Here is a 23,940-nt window from a genome sequence, read left to right on the forward strand (position 1 = left end):
AACAGAAAATGGGCTCACTTAAGAAGTTTTTCAACTGCATCCTATTGAAAATTTTACACATTTAATTGCATTCAGAAAAATAATGTACAGAATTTTGTGTCATTATGCATGTGACTTTGGGCTAATTCAAACATGGATTTAACTGTTTTTTACATGATTATCTGGCAACCATACTTTCAGCAAAGTTCTGAAAAATGCTATCAATACTTGACTGATACCTTACAAGTTTAAGTACAAAATTTTAGATCTGTTGTTTAGCTTGTGGGAATCATAAACATTTTTTCTCCTCGCATAACAAAATTGATGAAGCAAGCTACATTAGACAAATGCTGTATTTATGCTTGAATAGGCCATATGAATGTATAAGCACCACCCCATTTCTGAAAGAATATACTTGAAAAAACAACCTTAAAATTCTGCTGATGGATGAGAGTAGAGATGCAGGTATACAGAAATACGGCAACACCACAAATTCCAAACAAAAGGATGAAGTGATGGTCCATGCCGACTGTTGAGTGCCTGCTCAGTGCACGTTAAACATAAATTGAATGAGAATGCAAGTAAGGTTTAAATTGCAAGTAGTGCATTATGCACAAGAAAATGGAAATGCTTCTTGATTTCCATTTTCTTGTAGATGTTAACTTTGACAAAAAAAGTGTGGCAATGGATTCAAACAAAGAACTCTAGAAAATATCACAAAATCTGCAATTGTTTTGCAGAAAGACAGCAAAATATCCTGACCTGGAAGCAAATCTATTGAGATATATCAGAGAAATTAGGGCAAATGGATTTTATGTATCTGCTGAAACGATTCACTTCGAAGCCCAGAGGATTTCTCAAAATATGAAAATTCCTGAAAGTGAATTTAAAAGAAGTTTTGTGATCGGGCAAGATGTTTTAGGGCACAACGTGAGCTTGTGATTTGATGTCAAATTTCAATGGCGGAGCAACTTCCACTTACCTAATTTTAAATTGCATTAAAATTATTCATATACTCAATTATAAATCACACTCTAATTTTGATAAAAAAAATTTAGGGTAAAATATACCATATATATGCCTATACATGTATAAATATGGTGTCTAAATAAATACTGAATAAGCCTAATTCACTGTAATGTAATGGAATATTGTTAAATAAATATGGATTATTGATAGAAAAGGTATAGTATTTTCAGTTCTGATTAAGAAGTTTTTAACTTGGTTCCTTGAAAAACTTCTTAATCACATTCTACTGTATTTTACTTCTTTTAAAACTATTCAATTTATTATTATGAATAATAATTTATAATGAAAATCAGTCAATGCCCAGTAATAATCAAAACATTTGAATTATTTATATGTGAAATTCTTTGTTTAAAATTTCATTAATTTCATAATTAAATTACTATTATATTTCTATATTTTTATTAACTGTAAAATCATATTTTCATGTAATATCTGCATAAGATTTCTGAATTGCTATAGTTACCTTTTGTATTTCAAATTTATCTCCATCAAATTGAATTCGTTGTACAGCACGACATTTTCTTCTTTTTACCTATAGAATAGAAAAACTTCAATAAAATTTTACTACTATAAAGTTATCAAAACAATTCTTCAATACTAAAAAATCTAAAAATTTATAAGATCAAAATCAAACATTAATAGTTGAAGTCATTTTATTACTCAAATTTGTAATACAAATTCATTGTTTTTTTTTCCCAAGATTTATTGATACAGAACAAGATGAAATTATTAAATATATTGAAAATCAATATATTAAAATTAAAAGCTAGTTATTTCAAAATAATTTTCAAAACAAATATTCTGAACAGTTAAACTTTTTAATTTAAAATCAATGCAATTGAGCTTGTGACATTATATAAAAATAAATAATATAAATAAAATAGAATAAAATAATAATGCATAAATATAAATAAAAACAAACAATAAAATAAACAAAATTTTGTGCAACATTCAAAGCCAATCATTTATTATTACATTGTTATATACCTTCATATTATTATTAAGATTAGAACAACATAAACATACTAACCTTTAAAATCAGCCAAGCTATACTAATACCAAAACATTTACTACCTTTTAAAAATCATCTTCAGTGAGCTTCTAAACAGAAAAACCTTTATATCAAGACCATTTTGTTCTATTTCGGACAGCATTTTTAATTTTTGAACATTGAACATTCCAGTGAAAGAATAAGGAATGAAGTGATTGAAGGATGTTCTATGCTTGAAAGTTGGAAATTATGTCCAAAATGGAATAACAGTCTTGATATAAAGGATTCCAAAGAAAATCCTTTTATGTTTTATTTTTGGAGTCATTTTGGTTTGACCAATATTATAACAACTGAAGCTCTTGCTGAACATCAACTTTTGCACTAGTAAGAAATGAAGCTACCCACTGTAGCTGGTGTCATTTCATCTTCATAAATTCCACTATCCTAATCATTATCCCTATTTTAAAAACCTAGAATAAATTTTTTCTCTAAATCTGATGTCATTATACACTCATTCTCTGAACTGATTTCCAAAAGAGCTTCTAACGCATCTAAAACAGCTAATGCTTACTTAAAAGCAAGATCTTTGTCAGACCACATGCTTGAAATGTACAGTACATTCAAGATTTCATTAAGACTAGCCTCTAAGTGACCAATCACTAACCCTTAGTGATGGCTATTATCCAATAAAATAAAGAAAATTACACTAGTATTGATGTATGTGGATAAAAACTACGACACACAAAAATTTCGTCATAGTGTGCCGAGTGTGAGATGTTAGAACTACCCCTAAGCCATCAATTACTAATGTTTGTGATACATGCTACAGTATAAACAATGGGTTTTAAATACAACATATATCATAAACAGGAGGCATAATATAGACACACAAAAAATTTGAAATTAAATTATTAAAATTATAACAGACAATCCAACTGATAGCAACTATTTTTGGTATAAAATTTAAAAAGACATACTTGAAGAATAAAACAGAAATTAATTTTTGAATATATTATTTCTAATGGCATTTTATGAGAACTTGAGAACTGGCTAAGTCCTAGTGATAAAAATGGCAATATTATTGAAAATTTTAAAATGAAAATGGTAGGAATAACCAGTCCAGTCATTTTAGTGTTAATCGGTGTTCAATTTCATCTTTACATATCTTTTGTAATCACTGCACTATGGAATCTTATGTAATTTTTATTATTTCTTTTTTTTATTAACAATAATAAAACAATCGCAAACAAAATATATTTGTATTATTGTATATTTTCTGATTTTTTTAAATAAAAACATTTTCTATCTTTTATAATATTTATGTTTTGCCCATCTTTATCGATTCTTGATTGACTTATATAAAATTAAATAAAAATTTCTACACAGGGTCTTTTACCCATTGCATACAATAAGCATAATGTCTGAAATCTACAAAACTTTTAGGATCTGTGGTAGAGTCTTTCCAGGAATAATAATAAAATATAAAGTGATAATTATTTTTTACAATTAAATAAAACCTTTAATATATATGTCATGGACCAAGTGATTAATCGAGCATTATGAATAATGCCCGGTCATTACAAATAATGACCAAAAAAAACATGCAGTGTGATAAATATTGATTAATTTATTAAATTGACTGATCATTATAAATACTGCTATCATTTAGTCGGGCAGAATGATGATAATATGTCGAGGAGCGATCATCCGACACTCGCTTGCCAATCGGCACTCTGAGTTGCCAATTCTATCGCGTTGAGTGTATATCATGTTTAGTACTGAATTTTAAATTGTGCAACATTTTAATTTGATTAAAAAACTGCACTTATTTCATTTAGAAATATTTATTTTTTGTGAATTATTTCAAAGTATTTTAAAAAGAACATATAATCATTTAAAACTATGTACTATTAACTATATTAATTAAATGGTCAAATTTTACCTATGTGCACTGTCATGGCGGCAGTTGCAACTATTTGTGCTCTTGATGGATTCCACCCAGAGGGGAGCCACCAGCAGGCTGCCGATTGTTTAATGTCAGTAGGTATTGATACGTGTGTTCAAGAACTACTGTGAATCAATAACTAGTGACGTTAAATAATCGGCGGCCTGCTGGCAGCTCCCCTCCAGAAGGAATCCATTGGGAGCACAAACAGTCATGAAATTCGGTACTAAACGCAATACGCATGCACAACTTAGATGCAAGTGCTGACTGGCTAACGTATTTTGGATGATCGCTCCTCAATGTATTATCATCACTTTGCCTGACTAGCTGATAGCAGTATTCATAATGACTGGTCAATTTGATAAATTATTAAAATTTATTACAATGCCCGATTTTGTTGGTCATTATTCATAATGACTGGGCATTATGGATAATGCCCATATTAATCACTTTGTTCATAACATATATATATATATTTTACTTATATCCAACAATAAACACTTATTTTTCATATACAGTGCATTTGTGTATAAATACGACTAGAGCCTAAAAGATTTTCAATATTCTTAATGAAACCTGTTTTTATGTCATATATTTTGTATGATAAAACTCATCTAGATCATATTCTAGATTATCATCAGATTTAATGTAACAATATTGTCAATAATACATAGAAGATTAGCAAAATTAAAAGTCATATCTAGTATTTGACAGGCCTTGTATATTTGATCATAATGTCCAGAGCAGCTAAAATGTTATTATTTGTGTATGCATTAATTTTTCCCAACAATTGGTTGAGACCCCTGTATTTGTAGCAAAATTTCTGGGCATATAAGATTGTGTTGTGTGTGCAAGCTTTTCATGAATTATCTTTTCTATTTGGTCATGTCAATGTAAGTAGCTAGTTTGTGTTAAAAGCTTACAAACCTGATGAGATTGGCTATATAGTTTTTTGCATAATGTAGCATTTAACCCTAGATAACTAAACTTAAATCAGGACTCTGTAACTAATCATTCGACTCATAGACTACGAATTAAAAACAAGTATATTTTTATATTTCCTTTATTTATTTCAAACAAATTAGTGTATCTTAAGAGAAGTATTATAATATTTCAATTAAAAAATAGAGAGGTGGTAAAAATTAGCATTTGCACTCTTAGCAGATGTTAAAAGTGTGTACTCCACAAATAGCCTTGTTGCAGTAGTTGCATACGTACTTTGTCATTCACAGAAAGTGCAAATTCCGTACTTTTAGTTGTGTCTTTTGTGGACTTTGCAATATTCAAAATATCTTCAATATTTATTTTGATGGAACATCTTAAAGTTACCATATTGTAACATTCTTTCAACCACGGCTTTACGAGGCTGTCAGCCAGTGTTACTGCAAAGTCTCTTTGTGTGAGGAGTTTCTGCTGCTGTCGTACTTTATTTGACACATAAATAACGGATTGTACCACTTACTTCTATTTATATCAATTTCTGCATTGGCATAGTAAACCATGTCATTGATCATTTCCTCGGAAACAAACAAATGGAATAAATCTTGCAGGTTTGATATGTCTGTAACTTCATTGACAGAGCCAGGTATAAAGCTAATAATATTACGAGCAACTGTACGAGTGTGAGAACTGCGTGGACTTGTGGATCATTTGTGCTTATTCTTACTATGTGTGAAATTTTTACAAGAATGAATTGTGCATTGTACAAGTGATGGATTGTGTCATGAATGTGGTTGCTGATGCACAGGGAGCCGCAAGGTATCGTCACCAGAGTCAATAAATCTTCAATTACAGTTTTGGTGAGCAATATTCAGTTTCTCATCAAAAGATAATACAGATTCTTGCTCACTTTCATCAGTTAGGATATTAATTATATTAATTTCTTCTTCACAGTTATCTTCTTGTTCGGAGCTTGATTGTATTTCGTCCTGCTCTTCAATTGTTTCATCGTCCAATTCATTCAAAAACTGAAAATTTTCTCTTGATCTGTTCTTGAATCTAACTTTCATAAAAAATATTTAGGATAGTAATAAAATGCAGGAAAAACACAAAAATACTCACATTGGCTGATTATGGTATTAATGCAGGTACTTGTGAATCTTTGTCCCAGATGGAGGCTCTGCCCTGGCAACATCTCAGCTAGTACCTGCATCCCCTTGAAACAAATTGGCTCGGCCGACTAGCCTACATTAAAACTTTGCGATAATCTTAACGCAAACTTCTGCACATTATCACTAAACATTTGACTGTTACACGACAATTACAGCAAATCTTGAAAAGTAACAAGTGTACAGCTGTGCTTATCACCTTCAGATAACTCATTTTACTATTTATGAAGGCACTGTGAGCAAGGTGGTGCGAGCACAATGGGAACATCTCAAATTCACAAAACTGGCAGGGGTGGGTAGTCTATTAGACGAATATTTAGTTATCTAGGGTTAATGTCATCTGTGTGTTGTATCTTTTAAGATGTGTTTTCGCAGATATTTGTATTTATGACCTGGTCTTGTAAGCAATCACAAACTGTTCTATCTTTCCAAAGAGAGACACCCTCAAGCCATCCAGCAATTTGATGGGGTTTTGCCAATGAGCTCCAAGCTAAGATTGTTAGAGCACCTACTATGAAGCTCCTTCCAGGCTCAAGACTATTTCGCAATGTTTACATTTTTTTACGTACCGTATTGGATGCAGATCAGTATTATATAGGTGTAATGATGTATTGCTTTGCCTGCAAAAATTATGGCTTTCTGTAATTGTAATGTTTCTTGTTTTTTGTAGAAATACTCTCACAATGTCTGAATTTGTTTATACAGAAGGTTTTTTTTATATTTGTGAGATCTTATTCTTACTCTTTACAAGAAAAATTTAGATTTTCTTTGGAGGACTTAAGAATAGTGTTTTTATGTTTTGTTATTGTTCATGCTTTCCTTTGGAGTTGTTCAATTTCTATTTGTGTGTATGTCAAATATATAAATCCAAATGAATATGTAATTAATGGAAAATGTGTGTTGATTGTTTTTGATGTGTATGTTTTGTACTGAATTATGTTGTATTCCTTAGTCTTTATTTTCTTTGTGCAGGTGTGGTATTTTAAATTAGTTAAACTTCAAGGAATTATGATGTAACTGGTTAAACTCATAAAACTACTTAGTTATATAAACAAAAATTACACAACTTTTTAATAGATTAACATTAGAAAAGGGGGAAAAGGAGACTACATGACTAATGGTTTCCTAAGATATTATTACTAGCATCATCAACCTTTCATTAAACAAACTTGAAAAACATTTGCTACAAAATCATTATGAAATAGAATCATATTAGATGTAATATATATATATATATATATAAAATTCTATTTATGAGTTACTTAAGGCAGAGCATTGGACTTTGCATATTTTTTCACAACCTTTATGATGTTGGGAGGAACAAAAACTTATTTCATAGTGCAAGAGAGAGCATTCCCAAAATTTGACAGCATATTTCACATAATTTTCAAAGTTTGATAATATTTTCCATGCTTGACATGGAAAATATTTGGGCATATTTAATTAATTAATTTATTTATTTTACATTAAATTTTGGAAATGCCATCAGGTAATTGATTTCCATCTCCCAGTACATAACGAGCCCAAAAAAGAAGTTTAAGTATATTTTGACATATTTAACTTTTCATAAAGAATTAAACTCTGAGGAAAAAGCTAAACTAATACTTGGAAAAAAGTAATTTTTATTAAAGTATGTGTTTCAGTATTTTATATAAGACAATTGGATGGCCAAGTGGTCAAGGTGGCAGCCTACCGCTCTGGGACCTGGAATCAAATCCGGATGGATCGAAAAATCCTCAGGAATATATTGGGGGGTGGTCTGTCTGGATAAATTGGGCCTCATCCCTCACCACCCGGTCGCCCCATTGTGGGCTTGCTAAAAAGAGGCCCTCTTAGTGCCCACAGGGAGAAAGAGAAAATAAATAAATAAATAAAAGTAAGAAAGTATTTTATACAAAGAATATCAAATCATGGATACTGAAGGTTGCTGTTTATCAGGAAAAACAACTCCAGCCAATTCTGATTTGCTGAGAGACATGATAAACATGTTTCAATCACTATATACAACAGAGGGTTTAGTATGAAAAAGGGGTTTGTTAGAAAATCAACAGCATAGAGTAACAACTGAAAACCTACAGAAAATCTAATTTGCCATGTATATTTTTTTAGACCAAAATTTTGAATAAAATATCCAGAAAATGTTGATTTAAATCATAAATGTACATTAAGATATAAAAATAAAGGTTTATATGAATCTGTTCCTGTATTATTATTACCACATATGTATCTGAAACATGCAAAAATATGCATATTGTAGATTAAAAAATTGTATATATACCTGATGTTTACTCAGATGACATTAAATTTACAAATAACTTCAATCATTGTATCCCCTGAACAACTGATCATTAATATAATCTGATAAGCATTTCTTAAACCTAAATGTTTTAAATGTCAAGGGTTAAGGCAACACCAATAACGAGGCAGACACAAGACAGCCAACAACTGTACTTAAGAATGCTAATAAAACAACATAATTTTACTTCAGAGAAATCATCATTAATATTGAATATAGAAATATATTGTATGTTATGCTACGTTATATGGTGTCAGAAGTTGTGAAGATTCTGTATCTAGTGAATTGGAAATAAATTAAACATGGATTATTTCTAGCCTCCAGGAAGTGTGCTTAAGTTTAATGGGAGTATAGCTGAAGCATCAAATTCAATGGAAACAAAAGTTAGACAACTATCTCTTAATAATGGAAAAGCATACAAAACTGATAAAATAAAAATTGTGATCATTTAAAACATAATTGGAGATGGTGTTAATAGTATTTAACACATTTAATGTGTACAAGATAGATTATGATTGACCAAGATATCACTCATTTAAAAATGATAGCTACAATCTGTGTATTTGGGTGACAAAGGAGAAGGCTTAATTAGAGATTTCATTGTTTTAGGTTTCCCTGATAAGAAATTGCAGAAAAGATTATTACAGGACACTGATTTGATGCTGAATAATGTTGTTATGTTCATAAAAGCTGTAAAAATTACAAAAAACAAATGAGATAAATGATAGAATCCACATTTCTTGACATTAACATGGAAAAAAGTCAGAGTTCACATAACAATTATCCTTGTAATAATAAATTTAGTAAATAAAATGCTGAGGAAGAGATGATTGTAAAAAGTGTTTGCATGTGTAAAAAGGTGGATTAAATCTAAAATAAACAATTTTGTCACACCAAAATGTTCATAAAATAAAAAGAAGAAATAAGTCTTTTTAGTATTATTATTTTCTTATTTCTTCTTTTTATTTTAAGGATTAAATCATTTTGCCCCTAGGTGTAAGTTAATAATAATACTGTAATAGGCAGTAGCAGTAGCACAAAGGGGATGAAGACCCAGGACTACTCATAGGTATTGCCTGGGTGTGAAAGGGGGATAGGAAAGATGAGAAGAGTTGAGGAAGGCTTAATGTATTGTCTTCCTCCAATTTCCTTCCTTCAATTTTCTTCATTGAAATGAAGAAAAAGTAAGATAGGATAGATGGTGAAGTAGGAAGACTCATCAGCGCCTGTATCGCATTTATTAACCAAACAAAAGATAATATACAAAATATATACAATGAAAGACAGTCTTCACCCGTGATTACCGGTACAAATAAATTCCAATACAGTCTCTCCAACCTTAAAATTCCCGGTACATAAGACGACAGTTAACACATAAACTAACGTTTTCGATCCTCCACCGAGGTCTTCGTCAGGTTCGTTGATCATGGAATGCGAAAAGAATCGAACGCTTTCGAAATTCAAAAAAATCGAATATCCCCGCGTGCAGTAATGACGAATGCTACATCGTAAATTTAATAGACAGGAGTAAAACATGATTACCACTGCGGATGTATCTCAGAGGCATATCGCCACGCGCACGATAATACGTTACTTTCCTTGAAATTAATACATTTCCCCGATTTGGTAGCCTTGTAAATCTCAAGAGTCTCCAAAGCCCTGATGTGGTCCGTCTTAAACGACTTCTTAATGAGTCTGGTGTTATCGAAGTCTGCTCTTATATCGGGGTCCGTAGCGTACGTCGACAGGGCGGTGGTGTGTCTTTTTTTGGCCACATCATATCTATGCTCAGAAACCCTTTTTTGAACAGATCTCTTGGTAGACCCAATGTATACCAGGTCCCTTTGGAACCTGTGATCTCTTATCGGGATACTATACACCCCTGGTGCCCTTAACATATCTGATTTGTCTTTAGCGTTTCTGAGAAGCGAGTAGATAGATCGCGTCCTCGAGTATGCCAACTCGGTGCCCTTCCTTAGCGCTATTTCCTTGTACAAGGAATGCAGACGTTTGTTGTATTGTACAACCGTGCGTTGGTGTTGGTCGGGATTCAAATTAGACTCACTCCGCACCGCGGAGGCGTGTCGCGCTGTACTTGTATCAGGGAAATTACGGGCTAAACTACGGATAAGGTTACCTCCGTACCCATGACTAGCGGCAATGTCTTCAATGTGTTTAAGCTCCGTGATCATATCTTCTCTTTTAGAATTATGGGTGAATGCCCTACTAACTAACGCCCTGAACGCCGCTATCTTGTATGGATATGGATCTTCAGACCCAGCGGGTATGTATATAGGCAGGTAGCCGGGTTTGTAGTACACCCGCGTCTCAATATTGTTCATATTGAGTTGAATGGTGACGTCTAAAAAGTGCACTCTGGTGTCTGATAGTTGATCAAGTTTGAGCGTTAGGCCATACGGGTTGTCATTTACGCTGTGCAAAAAATCATCAACCTTCGGCTCGTTCTTCCATATGATAATCACGTCATCCACGTACCTACGGTACAAAATAATATCAGGTGTGAACCTGGAAATGACTTCCCTCTCTAACCGCCGTAACACTAATTCGCATAGGTCGCCCGAAATAGGGCTCCCCATGGGTACTCCCCTCTTTTGTAGATATGTGGTATTGCCGAACCTAAACAGCGAATTGTAGCACATTAGATGCGTGAGCTCAAGTACATGCTTGCGGTGTGCTGGAACGTTGTACTTGGATAGTAAGACGTCCCTAAGGGCGCAGAAGCAAGGTTGGAGTTTGATGGATGGATACAGAGCCTGAAAATCAAACACCGTGACGTGCGCGTTCTCAGTTATCTGTGTACTTTTCAACTCGTCGACCAGCTCTCTGGAGTTCTTCACCGTTAGAGAATAATCTTCTAGATGTCTAGCTAATATGAAGTGTAACTTGTTCTCCAGAATTCTAGTGGGGGCTCTAGCTTTATCCAGTATTGGTCTGAGTGCCGGTGTAGGCTTGTGCGTTTTCGCAAAAGCAAAAAGCCTGGGTGTATCTGGTGACGCGACCACCGCCCTGTTTAAGCCTTGCGCTTTCGCAAGGGGTGTGCTCGTGAACCGTACAACACGCGCCTGTAATTTGTTCACATAATTATCTGCCACTTGCTCACAGTCTGTCTCCACGATGTATTGCGTCAACATTGCTTTGTATGTCTCTTCCTTGAGTAGGACCAGTACTCTGTTCTTATCCGCCCGTAGTAGAATAACATGTTCTTCTGCAAGCCATTTCTTGGTTCTTCTCACCTGCCTCCATATGCTCTCTTTACCATTACTTTGGTCATAGCTTATCTTCATGGCCGCCCTCCATCTGTAATGCTCCTTGCGGACCTCATCCAATCCGCAAACCATTCTTTCAATGTCCGGCATAACCGTTTCCAGCATAGGTTGTGACGAGCCTGGAGTATACATCGGTCCGTGTGCCACAGTCTCGATTAGGTAATCTGGGGGCACAATGCCGTCCCAGCATACCAGCGGGATGGGGGGTGCCTTTATTCTGTTGGGTTTTTGCTTAGCCATTATCCATTCCAACTTCTTCTTGTAATTATGCGCCAAATTTCTAGCCAATATTTCTTGAAAGACGACCACCCTTTGATTTTCAAGTTGTAGGTAACTCCTACCTCAACGAAGTGATCGAAGTAGAGGATGACCTCTTTGAGCACCACCGGGCGTACCTACATCTTGAAAATCAAAGGGTGGCCGTCTTTCAAGAAATATTGGCTAGAAATTTGGCGCATAATTACAAGAAGAAGTTGGAATGGATAATGGCTAAGCAAAAACCCAACAGAATAAAGGCACCCCCCATCCCGCTGGTATGCTGGGACGGCATTGTGCCCCCAGATTACCTAATCGAGACTGTGGCACACGGACCGATGTATACTCCAGGCTCGTCACAACCTATGCTGGAAACGGTTATGCCGGACATTGAAAGAATGGTTTGCGGATTGGATGAGGTCCGCAAGGAGCATTACAGATGGAGGGCGGCCATGAAGATAAGCTATGACCAAAGTAATGGTAAAGAGAGCATATGGAGGCAGGTGAGAAGAACCAAGAAATGGCTTGCAGAAGAACATGTTATTCTACTACGGGCGGATAAGAACAGAGTACTGGTCCTACTCAAGGAAGAGACATACAAAGCAATGTTGACGCAATACATCGTGGAGACAGACTGTGAGCAAGTGGCAGATAATTATGTGAACAAATTACAGGCGCGTGTTGTACGGTTCACGAGCACACCCCTTGCGAAAGCGCAAGGCTTAAACAGGGCGGTGGTCGCGTCACCAGATACACCCAGGCTTTTTGCTTTTGCGAAAACGCACAAGCCTACACCGGCACTCAGACCAATACTGGATAAAGCTAGAGCCCCCACTAGAATTCTGGAGAACAAGTTACACTTCATATTAGCTAGACATCTAGAAGATTATTCTCTAACGGTGAAGAACTCCAGAGAGCTGGTCGACGAGTTGAAAAGTACACAGATAACTGAGAACGCGCACGTCACGGTGTTTGATTTTCAGGCTCTGTATCCATCCATCAAACTCCAACCTTGCTTCTGCGCCCTTAGGGACGTCTTACTATCCAAGTACAACGTTCCAGCACACCGCAAGCATGTACTTGAGCTCACGCATCTAATGTGCTACAATTCGCTGTTTAGGTTCGGCAATACCACATATCTACAAAAGAGGGGAGTACCCATGGGGAGCCCTATTTCGGGCGACCTATGCGAATTAGTGTTACGGCGGTTAGAGAGGGAAGTCATTTCCAGGTTCACACCTGATATTATTTTGTACCGTAGGTACGTGGATGACGTGATTATCATATGGAAGAACGAGCCGAAGGTTGATGATTTTTTGCACAGCGTAAATGACAACCCGTATGGCCTAACGCTCAAACTTGATCAACTATCAGACACCAGAGTGCACTTTTTAGACGTCACCATTCAACTCAATATGAACAATATTGAGACGCGGGTGTACTACAAACCCGGCTACCTGCCTATATACATACCCGCTGGGTCTGAAGATCCATATCCATACAAGATAGCGGCGTTCAGGGCGTTAGTTAGTAGGGCATTCACCCATAATTCTAAAAGAGAAGATATGATCACGGAGCTTAAACACATTGAAGACATTGCCGCTAGTCATGGGTACGGAGGTAACCTTATCCGTAGTTTAGCCCGTAATTTCCTTGATACAAGTACAGCGCGACACGCCTCCGCGGTGCGGAGTGAGTCTAATTTGAATCCCGACCAACACCAACGCACGGTTGTACAATACAACAAACGTCTGCATTCCTTGTACAAGGAAATAGCGCTAAGGAAGGGCACCGAGTTGGCATACTCGAGGACGCGATCTATCTACTCGCTTCTCAGAAACGCTAAAGACAAATCAGATATGTTAAGGGCACCAGGGGTGTATAGTATCCCGATAAGAGATCACAGGTTCCAAAGGGACCTGGTATACATTGGGTCTACCAAGAGATCTGTTCAAAAAAGGGTTTCTGAGCATAGATATGATGTGGCCAAAAAAAGACACACCACCGCCCTGTCGACGTACGCTACGGACCCCGATATAAGAGCAGACTTCGATAACACCAGACTCATTAAGAAGTCGTTTAAGACGGACCACATCAGGGCTTTGGAGACTCTTGAGATTTACAAGGCTACCAAATCGGGGAAATGTATTAATTTCAAGGAAAGTAACGTATTATCGTGCGCGTGGCGATATGCCTCTGAGATACATCCGCAGTGGTAATCATGTTTTACTCCTGTCTATTAAATTTACGATGTAGCATTCGTCATTACTGCACGCGGGGATATTCGATTTTTTTGAATTTCGAAAGCGTTCGATTCTTTTCGCATTCCATGATCAACGAACCTGACGAAGACCTCGGTGGAGGATCGAAAACGTTAGTTTATGTGTTAACTGTCGTCTTATGTACCGGGAATTTTAAGGTTGAAGAGACTGTATTGGAATATATACAATGAATACATAAATTACAAGTTGAAAAAAAAAATGACAAGGAAAAAACTAAGTAAGGCATAATGGGTGCATTAATACAGTAATAAACATACAAAAGGTCCAATAACAGTAGGACGAACTAGTTAAAGGTAGGGTCCAGTGCGCCGGTAGCGCGGATGAATTTTTCTAGGGCTGCAAAAATATCCGGATCTTCCACGAGAGCTTGTGGTGGACAGGGCCAATTGAAGCCCTTTTTTAGCGTTACTCTTTCCAGATTAATCCGGTGATTGTCATGTTTGGTGCAGTCAAAGATCAAGTGAGTGGCATTCTGTAAGGAGATGTCATCACAGTCACAATAGGGATGTTCCCTAAGTCCAAATCGATGTAGGTATTGCCGGAAATTTCCATGATCTGTCAGGAGCTGTGTGTTATGGAAGTTGGCGCAGAAGTTCTTGTTTTGAAGTCTGGACGAGATGTTTGGAAAGTATTGGTAGGTCGCTCTTCCGGAGTCTCCGTCTTCCCACTCGCGTTGCCACAACTGGATGGCGGTACTGTGAATCGTGGTTTTAATAGCGATGTCTGAGGCTTCCCAGTAGGTGGGGGTGGCAGAGGAAGCAGCAGCTTGCTTTGCGAGGGAGTCCGCCAAAGAGTTCCCTTCCACCCCTGTATGGCCCCTGATCCATGAGAAGGCCACGCTGTTTTGTGAGCAGAGAATTTCTTCCCGAATAAGAAGAGAGAGAGAGCCAAGATTGTTGACTATTCTCCTGATAGCGACTTGGCTATCAGAACAGATCCTAATATGTCGATTCCTGATCTTAGAGTTGTTAACATATTTAAGAGCTTGCAGAATGGCGAACTGTTCAGCTTGAGTAATTGTGCAGATACTGGCAAGACGATAGCTTGCCTGGTAAGAGAAATTGCTATTGTTGCATTCCTTAACCGCAAATGCTGATCCCACCTTGCTGTGGCTTTTAGATCCGTCGGTGAATATCTGTATATAATAGTTGGGATTGTCATGAAAGTCTAAGATAGAAATATCACCCGCGATACTGGGATGGGGTTCTGAGACCTCGGGCTTACCATTTAGGTTAGATGTAAGGTGGGAAAGAAGGGGCTCGTTCAAGTTGGGAAAAAGCCCAATCTCCATAAATTTGTAAAGTTCACTGTCTTGTCCGTCGATTGTCCCTCCGTTGAGCAGGTGCCACCGCCACATCTCCTCCTTCGCCCTAATGTGGAGGGGAAGGACTCCAGAAAGAACTTGGAGAGCAGCCGTCGGGGCAGTCCTATAAGCTCTGCACAACCTGAGAAGGGAGAGTCTTTGAGCTTTGTTTAATTTCTTTTTGGTGCGAACATTGTCGACCGCCTCTGCCCAGAAGGGGGCGCCATAGAGAATGATGGTTTCAATACATGCTTTGTAGATTATTTTGATGAACTTCTCGTTCATCCCCCAACTCCTATGGCTTATACATTGGAGTGCGTTAGAAATTTTGATGGCACGATTAGTAACATTGGTGATATGTGATGCCCACCTCATATTTTGATCAAAAGTTAACCCAAGATATTTGAGACTTGTAGTATTTTTAATCCTTTGATGATTCATGAATATCCTCAAGGGCTTTTTAAGTTGTCTCCCCTTAGATAAGACCATGGCTTCACATTTGTTGAAATTCACTTGAAGATTGTTATTTACACACCATTCGTGAATTTTGTCTAAAATTTCGTTAGCGTCTTGTTGTAGTATTTCGTTGTTGTAGTTTGACAACATCACAAGGGTATCATCCGCATACCCTTGGATGATACCAGAACTGGGGTGGGTGTTATCCTCGTTGAGTTGAAGCAGTCCGTCGTAGGCAATGTTCCAAAGACCTGGTCCCGAACGGGATCCCTGAGGGCAACCCCTGGACAAGAGACGGATGATTCTTTCACCATAGTTGTATATACCTGCGGTCCTGTTTTCCAAATAGTTGAGCAGTATTTTGTAAAGGTTCTGAGGGCATTTAAAGGATTTAAGTTGGCCCATTAGGGCAGGCCACCACAGAGTATTAAATGCATTTTTAAAATCTATTGAAATGAGTAGAGTGTGCTCTCCTTTTTTCCATGAGTTATTAATATATTTGGTAACCCTATTGATGGCATGGTAAGTAGATTTGCCCTTTACAAAGCCATATTGTTGTTTATTTAGGAGGTTATTAGTATTGAGAAAATGATTAATCCTTTTGATAATGAGGCCGTCCAAAACCTTCCCTGGAACGGAAAGGAGGCTGATGGGTCTAAGTTGGTCAGCCTTCTTAATGTTTTCGTTGTCCCTTTTAGGGATAAATTTGATGTCTGCATGCTTCCAACTATTTGGGAAGACCCCTTGCTGTAGGCACTTATTATAGATGTATACTAGGGCTGTAGGGACGGCATTGAATGCATGTTTGAGCATTAGAGGCGTAATACCATCAAGTCCAGGGGACTTTTTGTTTTTTAAAGATTTGACTGCCCTGTACACCTCGTTATATGAAAAGGGAACATCGTCATCTGTTTCAGGGAGGACATTCATGTTGTTTCTGATGTCTTTTTGTCTGGGAGTGTCATTAGAGGCATCATCCAATGGAAAATGGACGTCCATAAGGTGTTCCATAGTTTCTTTATAAGTTGTAGTATGATCCCCATTGTCTTTGCAAAGGTTAATTGGGATACTAGTGTTCTTTCTTGGCTTACATACTATGTAATAAGGATCCGACCAAACAGAAAGATTGCCCATTTTAGTACAGAAGGCCCTCCAGGCCTGTGTCCGAGCCTTATTAATTTGCGTTTTGTAGTTGTTCAGAGATTGCCTATATTTATTCCTGGTGTCTTCTCTGTTAATGGGGTCCCGGGACCTTTGGAGGCACTTAAGGTTAGCCCTCACCTGCTGCCTTAACACCTCCAGGTCCTTGTTCCACCAAGGTGCCCCCTTCTTTTTGCTAGCAGTACTAGTGGTTGTCTTGTGGTAAGCTTGGAGAATGGAGTTAGAATAGGTGTCCACTAATTTATTGATGTCCACTTTATAAGGGTTAGCCTTCAACCAGATGTCCCTGAACACATCTTGGAACTGATGCCAATCTGTGTGGTATTTGGCCTCAGTGTTAGTGTTGCTAGTCCGGATATTCTGGAGATTCCACCGGATATACCGGTGATCACTGGCAGTAATGGTGTCAGAAGTTTCACAGAAGGTAATTAAATGGTGGGAAAAAGAATTGGTGAGACAAACGTCTACCCAACTTTTGCCTCTATCAGTGAAATAAGTTGGAAGGTTACTGGTGTTCCTAGAAGTAAGAGAGTTTTTGGCCATAAATTCTTCTACAAGGTGTCCTCTGGGGTCACCAAACGGACTGTGCCAAATTGTAGATTTGGCGTTTAAATCACCCCCAATAAGCCATGGGTGATGACCAATAGAGTTGTTTATATTGTCAAGATCATTGATAAGGTTCTCGAGCTGATCATTAGGAGAGCAGTAGGCAGAGGAGAGGTACAAGACGCCATTATCGAAAGTTAGCAGGATGGTAGTAACCCTCTCAGTACTGCAAGTAGGGCAAAACTGAGTGTTAAGATTCTTGTTACGTACCAAAATACCGGTAGTAATACGGGTTGTATAGTCTTTTGGAGGATACTTCCTCCATTTCCCGAACCGGACAATACTGTTGTTCACCAGGTACGGTTCTTGGATTAACAGTATATCGGAATTCCAATCTTCCGCAGTTTTCAGCAATAAAGAAGAAGCAGCTTTGCATCTCTGCAGATTTATCTGAGTTATGTTGACGTTATTCGTAAGGCGACTATTAGCAGTGTTGGAGGAGACGATACCAGTGTGAGTGGAAAGAGTTATATTGTTATATGCCATAGTCTGTTTGTTTGATACTTTGTTGCTTTAATCTCTGAGTGATCTGACATTGTGCATTAAAGGCATTATGATCTTCAGTAATGTGTTTATTAGTAGGTTGATTCTCATTGTGTTCTTTACAATTAATGCATGATGGTGTTTTGTGTTTCCTCGTGCAATCTGTATATTTATGCTCTCTTCCACATTGGCTGCAGGTAAGCCTGTTATTGCAGTTACGGGCCATGTGATTATAACCGCAACAGTTGTAACATCTAATTAGCGGTACAAAGTCATCTACACGTACACTGGCCCAACCCAGAGAGACGTACTTACTGTTTAATATTACTTGACGGATCTTAGGAGTTACCGAGAGAACAACGTGACCACAATTTTCTTTCACTCTTCCCCTATGTATAATTGTCCGAACTTTACAGTCTTGTAGTAATTCTTCTCTTCTTATTTGACCCCAAATATCATTTTGCTCAAATAGTGCCTCAGGTATTTCTTCTGCTGAGATAGAATCAGGGACATTAAGAAAAATTAAGCGCGGTTTCCTGCCCTCTGCCTGTTTGCATTCGATTTTATCAGCTACCTCGGGTAAGGCTCGAATTGCGTTAGTCAATAGTTGACAATCCTTAGTATTCTTCACTCGAACGCATATTCCGTCTCCTTTAATTTTAAAGACAGACTTTACCTGTACTCCAATACGATGGGGTTCAACCCTTTGTTTGATTGTTTTAGCTACTTCATCCATATTTATCCTGGACCCATTCTCTGTTTGCCTAGGGTATACTAGCACCGCATGGTTGCCCCCCCAAGCCTTCTTTGTCAATTTTGTTGTTCAAAGTTTTCTGAATAACAGATGTCGTCTTGCTTTGTTTTAAGTTGGTCGTAAGGACCTCTGAATAAGATAATTGGTTAGGAGCAGTAGTAGTGGGTTGAGAAGTACGATTGTTTCTAGCTTCCTTAACAATGCCAAGCAATTGGTTAACACATCCAAAAAGTTTAGTTACTTTCTCCCGTACTGCCATCCTTTGCGGCTTAGTAATGTAATTGCCATTATTTTCTGGCAAGAGACCTAAGATCCCACCTAGGAGCTCACCCGCCTCGTGAATGATACAGTCTTCAGGAGTCGTAAATGATTCTTCAAAATTATCATCCATAATAATACTCTGCTCGGAGGCCGTGCACTGAGAAGCCATAGCCGAGTAGCACACAACACTAAAAGCTTGAGGGGGGCTAAGGCGAAAAATGAGTGAAGTGCAAACCCTACTAACAACCTGTGCAACTTAGTGGAGGGAGAGGAGGAGCAGAACTGGCCACCTCCTCAAGAGCCCAATATACAGAAAACCCTCCGGTTGACACGAAGATAAAATTGGAGAATGAAGACTAACATAACTATATAATGACAAAAACAAGGCATAAAAAGATCAATAATTAATTAATAAATACAATTAAAATAATCTAGAGTACTTAAGTCTACTAATCCGTTAAATACAGTTGAAAATAATTCAACTTACCAAAGACAGCTAGAGAATTGACTAATTAAAATAAAAGTTAACTATTTAACCTTATTTAACCTAAAACAACAAAAATTTAACCCCAAATAAAGCTTAAGTACTGAAAACCCATTTAAAAAAAAAAAAAAAAAAAAAAAACAGTTAGAAAAGACCGTTACTACAGTGGGAAAGGCCGTTACAAAGCTCGTTATATTTAAAAATATACATGAACTAAGTATAATTTAAACTAGTGTAACATGTAGGAAACTTAACAGAACTTTACCAAAATCACCCCCGTCCTAGAAAAGGACCCCCTATTTGGCTCCCAATTCCTGCCCCCCTAACCTTTGGTAGGTTAAAGAGGGTGGGGACCTAAGTTACAAAATTAAAATCCCTCTAACTCCTCCCCTAATTAACCTATCAAAACAATTAAGGTTCATTTTTTTGTAAATAAAAATGTATTGATAGGTTAGTATTTTTATTAAGGGTTTATCACACCAATTATTAACCTTATACAGTTTTACAACTTTTTATCTTTTAATTGTCTGTTATAAAATTAATATACAGTTAAAACCCTTTTTCCTTTCTTAAAATGAATTTCAGGTTTTTTAAATTATAACTCCTCTTCTGTTAGCATTCATAATTGAGGGTTTTAAAACAGACCAGAACACCAACAACTGGTTTATAATTTTTATGATTAACACTTAGAAAACTACAGTACTGGATTTTTCTACATATTACAATAAGATTATAACTAATATGCTACAGAACCATGATGATTCTTATTAATGTTTTCATTTTTACTTTAGCATTTCTATGTATTATGCCACTTCTTACATTTATTCTGACATTGTTTAATCTAAATTATAAAAGTTTAAAAATGTTACACAACAATTACATACAATTGTATTTTACATTTCTAAGTAAGTAATTTTTTGGAAATTGTTTATATGTTGTAGCGTTTTTAATATTTTGTCTATTCGTATATTTACTTTTTTACTTAAGTTTATTTTCCTTTTGTTGATTTTTTTCTATTTAATTTACAAATTGATGATATTACTTTTGATTTTTACATTTTAAATTATTACTGTTTAAACAATTAGTCCATCTTCTCATTGAACATGTAGTATAGTTTCCCTTGCTATATGAAAGAAAGCATCAAATGTAGACTGTTTTGCTGTTATTTGTATTGTTTTTGTGCAAAGGCACACAACTTCTCAAGAACAAGATGAATATCCTCACTAGCAACTCACAGCACTATTTTCAAGCATCATGTCAATTGGGGTGCAAAATTTCATTGTGATTGACAGAATTTGAGGTGGTGCCTCATTGTCTTTGTTGACACTGTTGTAAACATTTAGTATTTGAACTGGTATTGTAGCTGCATTTAGGTTTGGTATTGCCTCAAAGTTGATGTTGGTTGTTGCAATATCATTATCGATATTCATATAAGTTAATCTGGAAAGTTCATGACAGTCAATGTTTTCTATTAATGCTTTCCTTTCTGGTGGTACTTCAATCACTCTGTTTTGCTGGATATTTTCAATGTCATTAGTATCTGCATGCCATTGAATGAAACCTGTTTTGCAAAACAGTTTCTGATGCATTCAGCTGGAACTTCTTGCCAGGTAGCCACACAATCCACAGGGCATCCAAGATGTTCCATTTTTGTATCTCTTTGGTGAATAGACTTCAAGAAATCTCTCTAAGCATGTACCATACCAAACACTTCATGTACCAAGCTTGGAATTTGAAGTTGTGGAATTATGCCTTAATCTAAGGGATCCACTCCTTATTGCATTTTCCATTAGGACAGGTTTCACCTTTCAATGCTAAAGTTTTTAATGGTATCAAATTGTACAACATACTTGTATCATCTAAGCTGAAGATATCATTTTCAGCATATTCTTGCAGTATTGGACAAACAATTTCTAGCTATGATCAGTGTTCATTGGTGTTCACTGATGCAGATTTTCTACAGGAATTCAAAGATATGTTATTCTAGTGGGCTTGAAATCAGCATAACCATCCACTGGAACACCTGAAATAGTCGATTCCTGTGTGTGACACCATAACCATCTTTTCTTTGATCAGACATCCTTACAGGAATATTTTTCATGCACACATTACAAAACTACTAGAAAAGAACCTCTTCAAGTTCCTCATATTTAGCAGTCTGCAAATATTTTTGTTTGCAGATTTCAGCCAATTTTCAAGTTTGTCACAGTTTTCTTAGCCATGCTCTGAGAGTCAAAAAGGAATATTGAAAGCTCTTGCAATCTCACTTTTTGAATACCGAAAAATTAGAAATATACAGAAGCAGGATAATGGACAGATGTTTGAATACTAAGGACACTAAAGAATTACCATCAGCGTGAAAATACATCTTTGAGAAAAAACTAAGACATACCAATTTATAGACTGCTCTTCTGTTAAAGAAATAATGTTGTCTGTAAAATTTTTACATATTTATTGCATTTGTATTTATATTTTATGTTTTGTCATTTATTATTATGATTATTACTATTATTTTGTTTTGTTCCTTTATTCATATTTCAATTTGTTGCGTTCAAAATTCTGTTGGAACTTTATATTCTAACGACATAATGTAATTCAACGCTCGAGGATGGTTTGTCGAACAAACCGAAAACGTTTGCAATAAAAACCGTTTCCTTGGCAAAAGGTGTTGTAATTTTAAGATTTTATATTAGTCAGAAGTATTACCTGAAATAAATTACCAAATAATAGCTTATAACAGAAAATGATTAAAGATCATTCTCGATAACATTTTAACCTTCTTTTAAGATTTATTGATTATGAATTAAAAATTTAGTTAAAAAAATAAATTATTATATTTAAAAAATAATCTAAGTAAATGATAGTATTTATTTACCACTATATCTTTCAAAGTATATTGAGCAAATTATAAATTAATTAATTAATTAAGTTTTTGAAAGTTATCATACTTTAAAATGTTTTAATGTAAAAATCAAAGTTATTGTGTTATTTAAAAAATTTTATTATTATACAGTAAAAGAACAAGAAATTTTGTTTGTTACATAAAATGTTAATTATAAATATTTAAATATACAAATCCAATTTTGTTATTTACATGTGTTAGTGATATTTGTGAGTAGAAGAAAACACATTTCTGTAATCACAAACAAACTAGTTATCATACCAATTCTGAAATTTTAAAATTCTTTTATTCTCCAGACAAATAAATAATCATATAAATTAACAAATATATTTAAGAGTTAAACATATGTTTTACATAAATTAAAAATATAATCAATTTTATGGTATGACATAAGTCTGTTATGATTAAAATGTTAATAGAAATTTGTTAATAAATAATAAGACTTGTTAATATACAAATAGTTTATTTCACATTGATAACAACGTAAACAACGTATTTGCACATGCACACCACACAGATACATTAATATAGAAAATAATTTTCACATTGAATTTTAATCATAAATAAACATTATTCATTTCTCTGTTAAAATAAAATGTACTTTAGTACAATATATATTTAATTTATACAATATGATAAACTCTTATAAAATTTTCTTTAACTGCCACACATTTCGAATGGGACTGCTGACTAGTCTTAAATATATAAATATGCCTACATTTTAAAACAATCAATTAGTATCCTTCTGTACATTGTACAGGGTAAGCATATAAACAATGGAAGTCAGAACTCACTGATGATTCTGTATTTACAATTGGTTCTGGAATACAGGAACTGGTAAAACCAGAGTATGTCATCTCTCCAGAAACAGACCACGTCTGATGAAGGGATTTGCGAACCCGTTTTACCGGAGAAACATTCTATAAACAAACAATAATATAATTACTTCTGAACTTAATTAATTGCAATTAATAATAAACAGCTGAAAATAGTAAAATAAATAAAATTTTCTTTATGGTTTCATTTACTTTAAACTGTTGATTGCATACAAAGCAGACAATTTTCCCTAAAAATGAAATTAAAACACATTCATTTATTTATACAGTTGAACTTTGCTTAACAAACACCTTGCACAACGAGCAAATCAAATTTTAAAAAATGACTCGCTTAACGAGCAAAGTTTTGCATAACGAGTGACAAGGAGAGGGGAAGTCTCGGATTGTGCGCATGCTCCATCATGCTATTATCTGTAATTTTTTTGTTTTCTGCAAATTGAATTTGCATTCCAGGTTGGTTCATTCTGTGGTAGAAGGAAAGATGATGATGATTCATACTCCTTAACAATGTATATTGTATAA

General features: G+C 35.5%; 1 protein-coding gene across 4 annotated transcripts in view; it reads right to left on the reverse strand.

The window, feature by feature from the left end:
- LOC136968390 (transcriptional activator Myb-like) overlaps positions 1-23,940 on the reverse strand; it is an 81,768-nt gene that overhangs the window by 15,088 nt on the left and 42,740 nt on the right. For 3 of the 4 annotated variants that reach the window (XM_067262405.1, XM_067262406.1, XM_067262404.1), the window contains exons 15-16: positions 23,377-23,502; positions 1,472-1,540 (exon numbers count right to left, since the gene is read on the reverse strand). In XM_067262405.1, coding sequence (XP_067118506.1) covers positions 1,472-1,540; positions 23,377-23,502 — 195 coding nt within the window. The remainder of the gene's footprint in view (positions 1-1,471; positions 1,541-23,376; positions 23,503-23,940) is intronic. The other variant, XM_067262407.1, reaches the window with a different exon arrangement.

The sequence above is a fragment of the Centruroides vittatus genome, unplaced genomic scaffold, assembly GCF_030686945.1.
Source record: "Centruroides vittatus isolate TY-2023 unplaced genomic scaffold, ASM3068694v2 contig_1457, whole genome shotgun sequence".
In the NCBI taxonomy this organism is placed as follows: Eukaryota; Metazoa; Arthropoda; class Arachnida; order Scorpiones; family Buthidae; genus Centruroides; species Centruroides vittatus.